Source organism: Eschscholzia californica, unplaced genomic scaffold (assembly GCF_041429995.1).
Source record: "Eschscholzia californica isolate CP2 unplaced genomic scaffold, dmEscCali1.0.p SCAF_2, whole genome shotgun sequence".
Classification (NCBI taxonomy): Eukaryota; Viridiplantae; Streptophyta; class Magnoliopsida; order Ranunculales; family Papaveraceae; genus Eschscholzia; species Eschscholzia californica.
This window is the reverse complement of record NW_028238309.1, coordinates 6,711,531-6,720,861: the sequence shown is the minus strand read 5'-3', so window position 1 is coordinate 6,720,861 and position 9,331 is coordinate 6,711,531. Positions and strand designations below refer to the sequence as shown.

Here is a 9,331-nt window from a genome sequence, read left to right as displayed (position 1 = left end):
TACATCAGACTTCCAGAATTTTCTCGTCGGTCGCTCTCACTTGACATCACCATGGTCATCAACCGCAACATTTCCACCACGAAACAGAATACCATACCACCATCACCACTACCACCGGAGATGAGAGAGGTGGGGAGATGGAGAGGTGTGTGTTGGAGTTTAGAAAAGATTTGCCGGCGCAGGTTCGAATCCTGCCGTTCACGCTTTTTCATCAAACTTTCAGTGAAGTGACTTGTTGTGCTTTCTGGTTTATTTTAGATGAGAACAAATATTATAACCACTCCAAATGTCTTCTTTCAGCAGGTTTTCTCAAGCTCTTGTAAACTACTGTATCCATAGCCCCAGTTTGTCACCAAATAATTCTTTTTATTTGGAAAAACTATAAGATCCTATTGTAGTAGTCCTACATCTCTAGGGAGAGAGGCTGGAACATCGGTTACAAGTGTTCGCTCAAACTTAGTAAGTGTAGAGGTTTTTGTGGATCTTGGAGTCTTCGCCGAAAATAAAATCTCGCACCAATAGACTTGAGTCGGAATGTCTAAAGTGGAGACAATATTGATAATTGCTAAGGCTTCGGATGTCACACTTACTAATCTGACGCTTCAAAATCCCACCTTGTGGATGAAATCCTAATTTAAGCTAATACACTAAGCTTAAAATACGAGTGTGCGACAGAACACCTTTTTTTAATAATGTGTCAATATTTCCCAAAATGGATTTCGATCTTAAGAAACCCACTCGCGCCAAACCCGACTTATACCAACCAAGAAGTCACTCAAATGTAGTAGAAGGTGAATCTAAAATCATTCATACTGATTTTTGAATTATTGTAAGAAAATGGCTTCCGTTAAAGGGGGCCCTTGTGCCATTGCACATATCGCAACTCTCAACCACGCGCGTGAATGTCGATGCCTTTTTATTGGGTTAGTACGAGTGTATGACCTTGTTATTGGGTTAGTATGAGTGTATGACCTTGTTCAGAAACAAAACCTTGCCCCATGTTGGACTTGGTGGCAAACACTACGGAAACTATTTGTAACTAAAGGATTTGGGCCATCACAAATTTTTGTATCACATAGGATGTGTAGTTTTTTTCCTCATAAACATTTTCCTATGCAAAACTCTAGTTGCGCTCATCGCAACGCGGATGTGAAAGTAATTTTATCGGAAATCCTCAAGAACACACTCCATAAAGTAGTTTATCTCCTTGACTATCTCTAGTTGTCCTACTCATCTCTATTACAACTTAGACGAATAGATAACAATTTCTCTTAAACTTTCAAACAACTCATCTTTTTATTGGATGACACGTAAAATAAAAGAGTAAATTCTAACATCAACATTATAGGCACAAAGTAAGGAGATGAACTCTATTTTGAGACAAAACCAATTGGAAAATCTCTATTAAAATGTATATGACAATTTTGGTTTTTTTTTTTGTTTGATTGGGAATTTTTTTTTTTTTTTTTGTGGAGAAATTTGATTGGGAATTTGGGATGCTCTAGGGGTCGATGTCATTTTTGAAGGTAAAACAAAATATCAAGTGAGGTGACCCACACCATAAGAAGTTAAAAGTGAGAATTAGGGTGAGACAAATGGCATCTTGGGGTCAGGTTGCCAAGTAAGGGTCATGGTTTAAGCTTTCAATAGAGCAATTAATGGGGTGGTTTAAAAATGGGGAGATGCTATCAGAACTCTCATAGCATAGAAGAAAAAGGTAAAGAAGAAAAGCTGCACCCTAAATACCTCTTCTTATACCAACCAATGGGAATTAAAATGATTTTGTTATACTAGTTCTTGATCAATTAAATAATCTTCCAAACAAGTATTTATATATATATATATATAGTATACTTGAAACTTGTCTTTTTTTCTTCTTGATCAGAAAAAAAGTATTTATACAGCTTCCAGTTTACAGATAGTAGTAGAGAAGTACTGATCACTACTGAGTATTATGGAGATCATCAGTTCTCAGATAGTAGAGAGAGAAACTAGAGAGAGTTGCAGAGGTGGTCGTTAAGAAGACTCCAGTCTTTCTGTTTCTCTCAATTGGTTTATGATTATTTATGGACCTTATAGATCCATAAAGAGGAAATTGAGACATGGTAATCCTTATGGCTCAGATCATTAACATAAAAAACTATCTCAATTTTAGTAAAAATTTACACCCTTTTCTTTGGTTATTCATCATATCTTACTTTTGGCTCCCCCTTCCAAAATTTCTCTCTCTCTCTCTCTCTAACACAAAAAAGAGTGGAAAGTGGTGGTTCAAAATCAAATGATGAACAAATACCATCATTTTGAATGAATGCCCCATTAAATACAATTAAGCATGGTAATGACTTTATGATATCATGGTCAAATGATACTATTATTTTGACCCAAGATAATATAACAATGCATTTTTATGGCATGAAAAAAAAGAGGCCGACAGCCGCCCGAAGCTCTGATGTGGTCGGCCTTCACTAGCCACGTCATTGAGAGAGAGAAATGGTCCAACCAACGATGTTGGCCACATATGTTTCACAATGTGTTCCGTCTCTTTTTTTGGGGCAGTTTGCACTACGTATAACAAAACAAACATGGTAACATGTAGTAGAACCCAATCCATATGCATGCACAAACATGCATATATGATATATGTAATGAATAGCACCATCAATTATCAAGATTAAATTTATTTATGGAACAAAAAGAAGTCTCATAAATTTTTAGGTATGCTTAATCTCCATTGATCATCTTAGTTTGTCTGTAAAGAGCTCTGATTCCTTTGAAATTTGATAAAAGGTACAAAGAAATGGAATCTAGAGAGTAACAGTCTCACCTATATTTTAACATCAAACAAACTTTTATAATCCATTATGTCCCATAAGGGGAAGGAAATGATTTATAGACATGCTAATCTTTAACCTATCACACTTAGATGGGTTGATTTTGTGTTATATATGCTTAGCCCCGTTGTAGTACTTGTTAACTAGAACGTATATACCCGATACGACAATAGTAGGCTTCGGATTCAAGTTCACTCAATAAGTTAGACCAATACGTGAAACTCACTTTCTTTGAGTGGTCACATGAAGACCAAGATTCGAATCTTACCATTTCAAAAAGAAAGAAAAAAGGTAGACCAATAAACATTTCATCACTTCTTCAACAAAAAAAAATAAAAAATAAAAAATAAACATTTCATCACTTGATCATATACTTACGAAACATTTAAGAAGGGAAAAAAACTCTAAAACCCACAAAGAAGAGTGTCTCATTAGAGTAACAATCATCCTCGAATTTTAAAGTAAGAACGAAGTTGGAATTTTTTTTTTTTTTTTTTTTTGGAGTGTTTCCTTGTAAATTGCAGATCCCCTTCATTACCAACTTTAATGTCAAATATAATTTAGATACTAAAGATTTAATAACATTGATCTAGCACTATATCCTAAATCTTCAAAAAACAACCAAATTCGGATAGAACATAAATTTTGATCAAATAAGATCTCATATAATCAAGATTTTCGAGTGAATACTGGGAAGTGTTTGTATGATTGTATTTTGAACAGACAATTTCTTGAAGTCAATCAGTATAAATCTAAGCAAGGAATAAGAAGTGGGAATAGAATAAGAAGAAAAAGAAACATTTAATCATCATCATATATAAAAAAGAAAGCCAAAAGAAACATCAAAATCTCATTAGCTCTAACTTTCACAACAAAAGGTAAAACCAAAAGCTGTTTCTTGGATTTGTTTCTGTTCATTACTACACACAATAATAAGATGAAGCCAGTGGAAGAACAACCTGAACAACCTACTATACTGACTAGAGAGAGAGAGAGAGAGGAGTTTTAGAGAGAGAAAGAGAATAACCTAAATTCCTCTTTCTAGTGATCTATCTAACAAGAAAGCTTGAGAGATAAATCAAGGAAATTAGTATTAGATTGAGAGGTTTCACCTCCTCCTGCATTTTTTGCAGATTCTGCCATTAAAGACTCCTTGATCCAAGAGTTACTGCTTTTACTGTTCCAGTTGTTGTTGCTACCTTTACCAGGGAAAAATTCGTACTCCATTAAAACATTTCCTCCCACAGATTTCCCCTTTCGATGAACAGCTAATACTTCTACTCCCTGTAAAAATTTAATTCAATTACTTCATACCAGCAGACTCTAAAAAATGCCCTAATCTTCATTTTAGATCTTCAAGTATATTAACAAAGATTTTTTTAGATTGAGAATATTTTTGAGTTCCTTGTTTTTAGAGGGACAGAATTTAATTTTTTTTTTTTTTTTTTTTTTTACCTCATCATTAACACCTGGAAAATTGGCGCGTCTTACTCCATTAGAACCGAAATCTTTGTTGATCTCTCCTTGATCAATAGTCCAGTTTCGTCCGAGATCAAGCTGAAGGAAATCTGGACCGTCTATTTGTTTATTTTCAGTATATCGTGTTTTTACTACTTCAAACCCTAGATTCTCGCCATTGATGATACGTTTTTTCTGCAATAAAATAATAGAGATTCAGTAAAGATAGAAGATATAATAAGGTTAAAAAGGAAGAAAAATCTAAAAAAAAATCTAACAACTCATCGTCACCTTCAGACAAATATCACATTGATCAGAGAAACAATGTGTTTTTGGATTTGAAGAGAGCTCGAACGGATTTTCGTTCTGAAGCCTCGGTTCATGACCAATCCTCAACCGATCCACTTCCATATGATCGGAAAACACAGGCCGGACACCGGAACCACCTGAATAACCACCATTTCCGTACTTGTAATGTGGAACTACGAAAGGCTGAGAGTTCATTGGTTGAGCACTGACATTTGTGATCGGTGTGGTTCCGAAATTGTTCAGTTGACTGAATCGGGGAAACGGAACTGAAACATTGTTTTGTTGCAGTTGTAGTTGCTGTTGTTGTTGTTGATGATGATGATCCAAAAACGGAAACTGGAATTGATGATTTTGATTGTTCTGGAAATGATGATGATGCTGATAGTTATTGATCTGATCAGACGCATGTTGATGATGATGAACTTGATCAAACTCAGGCATTTTCTTCAAAGTTTCTTGTACTCTTAATCTTTCTAGCTGAGCAACACCTAATCCTCTCTGTGGTAATTTCTTTTGTCCTGATTTTGAATTCTTTCTTCCTCTAGGTTTCGTAGAACCAGTATCAACCTTCATCTCTTGATGATCTTCAAAGTTCTTGATTTCTCGCTCTCTTCCTCCTGTTGTATCCATGGATGAAGAATTAGTACTCCAAAACATTAAAGACGTCACCATTAAAACTCACACAAAATCTTCTTTCACAGAGAGAAAAAAAAAACCTAAAACCTAAATAGTTTTTTTAGAGAGAGAAAGTATGAGAAGAAGAAGATGAAGACATGATGCCTTTAAGAACAGAAACCTCTCTCTATGAGAAATGCTAAAAAGTGAAGTACTCTACTACATATTAAGAACGGATTTTTCCTTTATATATAAGCAAATGAAAGCTAGAGTGAGAAAGAGATAGATAGATAGATAGATAGATAGAGAAGAAGAAATCCAACGGCTGGAAATTACCAAAACAGTGAGATACGTGTCAAAGTAACCGTATTTGTGTACGATTGAGCTACAGGTGGTCCCTACTTCTTTCCTCCGTAATATCAACAACCTCTAATAAGAACTTTGTTCTCTTACCTGATGGATTGATGATCTTTGTTCAAGGTGTGATCGATGGATGATTCCCTCTAAAATGGACCCCACAAATTAATATAGTAGGGAACATTTTTAGACTGCCATTGCAGTAGCAGAACTCACAATTTGTGTGATTCTTCAGCTGCTCAAAATACCTATCTCTCTCTCTCTAGTCTCTACATATATATATAGAGACCCAAACTAAAAGAGCATCAATTGTGTGTGATGTATCCTAGGGTTATAATTGTTTATCAAAGGAATAGTATAAAGTGGTGTTTGTTTTCCTAGTCACCTCCAAAATCTAATTGGAAATCTGAATTGAGATATTATAAATTGTACGTATATTTTTCTAGACTCGGCAACATAGATGATTTAGTATTTCTGTTTCAGTCAGACGAATCAAATTCATACAGTAGGAAAAACAAACAAATGCCACATTTTCACCGTGATATGATGGAGTTTGTGTTAAATTGTATTTTAATAGTGTAATCCAAGAGATATATTTAAGGATTTGGTAATAAAGATAAAAGAATCACCTAAGATACAGGTGGTTTGATAAAATGACCTAAATTGTATGGAAATTTTGTAATAGCTGGATCCCATATGTGATACAGGAGAAATTCTTTTTTACTTCCGTTTTAAGAACAAATGGATATTATCATTTTTGTGCATGTCAATCTTATGAGCTAGATTCATTTAAGACCCATTATATTTTTTGATCTACTTAGCACACACAATCGAGCGTAATATTGACCTTTATTAGTATAAATCAACGAAATAATGTGTTTCTTCAGGAAATTTAGAAGAAAACGGTCTTACAAGATTGTATATAGATTTAGGAGAAAGAAAATATAGATATCGCGAACTAGATTTCTCCAACGTGTTTATTTGATATTTTCGAATCTAAATTTTTTTGTGGACCAAATATGTTTTAGGATATATCACAGGGACCAAGTATTGGTAATTGGACATATCTTTAACCATCTATATAACAAATGACATAGGTTTTGTTGCTATGTCATAACGTTGGTGTGTAAATCTCGGTCGTCCAATTTTCTTTTGTAAATCATGACCCTTCATTTTAAAGAGTCTTTGAAAAAATAGATATTCAACAGTCAAATTACTACTCATTCCCTAAAAACTCTCAAACCTTTTTTCTCTCTTTCATCTTTTCTCCCTTCAAACAACATTATTTAAGGATTTGGTAATAAAGATGACAGAATCACCTTAGATATAGGTGGTATAATAAAATGATCTGAATTGTATGGAAATTTTGTAATAGGTGGATACCATATGTGATATCTCTAGGAGAAATTCTTTTTTTACTTACTTTTTAAGAACAAAAGGATATTATCATTTTTGTGCATGTTCATCTTAGGAGCTAGACTCATTTAAGACCCAATATTTTTTTATCTACTTAGCACACACAATCCAGCATAATATTGGCCTTTATTAGTATAAATCAACGAAATAATGTGTTTCTTCAGGAAATTTAGAAGAAAACGGTCTTACAAGATTGTATATAGATTTCGGAGAAAGAAAATGTAGATCTCGCGAACTAGATTTCTACAACGTGTTTATTTTATATTTTCTAATCGAAGTTTTTTTTGTGGGGCTGGAAGTGACCAATTATTTGTTAATATAGGTTTTGTGGACCAAATATGTTTTGGGATGGATCATAGGGACCAAATATTTTTTTGCTTACCACTAATATAAATGCATAATTGCAGATGCCTCTTTCAAATTTGTAATTGGACGTATCTTTAACCATCACAAATAAGTGATAAATTTTCATGACTATACTGCACAACTTAACTTCAAATTGAATACCACATTTTTCATCTTAAGTCATTTTCAAATCCTTCTTGGTGCTAATTATTATTTTGTCTTTCTTTACTCTCTCATCCTAAAAAGATAATTTTTTGTTCCTTTAATCCTTGATATAATTTTACATAATTCAAAGTCGTTCCTCTCGGTGTTCTGATCTTCACTTAAACCATACACACCATTAACTTCATTTTGATTCTATCAACTTCATCAAGTCGCTGTAAAGGGAAGATAGTGAGCAAAGGCGATCCATGTACAAGTCTTTTTTCTTAAGAAAATTCAAGAACCTTTGTTCACGGAGGTCTTCAATGCAAAAGAGGAAAATAGTAAAAGATAATGAAGGGAAATGGAGAGAGAGAGAGAGAGAGAGAGAAGAAGATGATGTGGAGAAAACAAATGAAAATGAAGAAGTATTTGAAGATGAAAAGTATATGAAGATGGTGAAAAGATGAAAGAGAAGAAAAAGAAGGGGTAAGTTCAATTGAATAAAAAAAAGGGTAGTTCGGTCATATATACAAATTTTAACTTGTTGCCGGTGGGAGAGTAAATCTGATTTCAAATAAAAATATGTATATTCAATTACACAATTAGGGGTAAATTTAGAAAATTTGAAGGTCACTGGTCTAGTTCTCATCACAATGGTAACTCGTGATCTATTGAAACTGTGTCGTTAAGAATATTAATAGTGACATATTTAGAAGTTTGTGTGCTCTTTAAGGTGAATAGGTGTCTATAGGACAGTTACGAACATATTAAATCATTACGATGAGTCAAAGCCAAATTATGTACGATGATTGTCTATTATACTCACGTAACTAAGATGTCTAATGCAGTTGATTTCGTTTACTCTCCTAAATCAGCCAACATTTTGGGTGGCCGTTTTATCTCCCTACTAATTTTTTTGTTTCTTTTTTGTTGCAAAGTATCACTTTACTCAATAGTTAATATTACAAAGAGGTGTACGCCCAATTTGTTGGGTGGTGTAAGAATTTTGGGTGGCAACCCCTCTCAATCCAATTGGCGTACACCAACCCATCTCAATCCAATTGGCGTGACCAACCCATCTTGCGTGGATTCGGGTCGTTATAACACTCTACTGCTGAAGCCCCATAGTTTCTTTCTCTCTCTAAGTTCACTTACGATCTCTTTTAGAGAGAGAAAGTGGTCCAACAAACGCGTGTATTACTTGGTCCGGCGCTCGCCAGCCAGGTAGGACCACAATATAGTAGGGGTATATATGTGAGACTACGAGGAAATCATTGAGTATTTGGATAGAGAAATTAAAGACTATAGCTAATTCTAACTCTAGAGAGAGAAAATGTCTGGGGGGAGGGACTAGGGAGTCGATGATTTCTTTGGTATAGGTAGCTAGGATGTACGGATAGTGTGTATGGCGGCTAATAACAGGGACGTTGAAAAATGTATGTAGTAGTATGATGATTATGATCAAAGTAGGGTGTTGGTTATGGTTGAGGCCTTGATGGAGTTGAGTTATAAAAGAGAGAGAAAGAGAGAGAGAGAGATTAGGGTTTTGGGTTGCTGATTATGAACAGACATAGTGGATTCTCGTTTTCTGTGAAACAGATCTTCCCCTGCATGGAATGATTGGGTTTTTTTTGTACTAATAGTGAGAGAAAATAGTGGGGTCCACTTATCAGTTACACACATGCTGCGATTTGGGAACATCTCCTGCATCTTCCAGTCTCTCTCTGTGCCAATACTCTGGAAAAGAAGATGAGAAAACCAGATATATAGAGAGAGAGAATGAGGATAGAGAAATAAAGTATAGTGAGAGAAAGGAAGTAACAAGAGAGAATAGAGATAGAGAGATGGATCCTCCA

General features: G+C 34.6%; 1 protein-coding gene across 3 annotated transcripts; it reads right to left on the bottom strand.

Moving 5' to 3' along the window:
• Positions 1–3,613: 3,613 nt before the first annotated feature.
• LOC147555732 (uncharacterized) lies at positions 3,614–5,834 on the bottom strand. 3 transcript variants are annotated; one of them, XM_086664038.1, is made up of 4 exons: positions 5,667–5,834; positions 4,581–5,215; positions 4,287–4,484; positions 3,614–4,115 (listed from the first exon to the last, which is right to left on the bottom strand). In XM_086664038.1, the coding sequence occupies exons 2-4, from the start codon at positions 5,169–5,171 to the stop codon at positions 3,885–3,887; spliced, it is 1,020 nt and encodes a 339-aa protein (XP_086520164.1). In that variant the 5' UTR covers positions 5,172–5,215; positions 5,667–5,834; the 3' UTR covers positions 3,614–3,884. The 3 variants fall into 3 exon arrangements, with proteins under 3 accessions (XP_086520164.1, XP_086520165.1, XP_086520163.1); XM_086664039.1 differs by having other exon boundaries at positions 5,550–5,831; XM_086664037.1 differs by lacking the exon at positions 5,667–5,834 and having other exon boundaries at positions 4,581–5,430.
• Between the last annotated feature and the right edge of the window lie 3,497 nt (positions 5,835–9,331).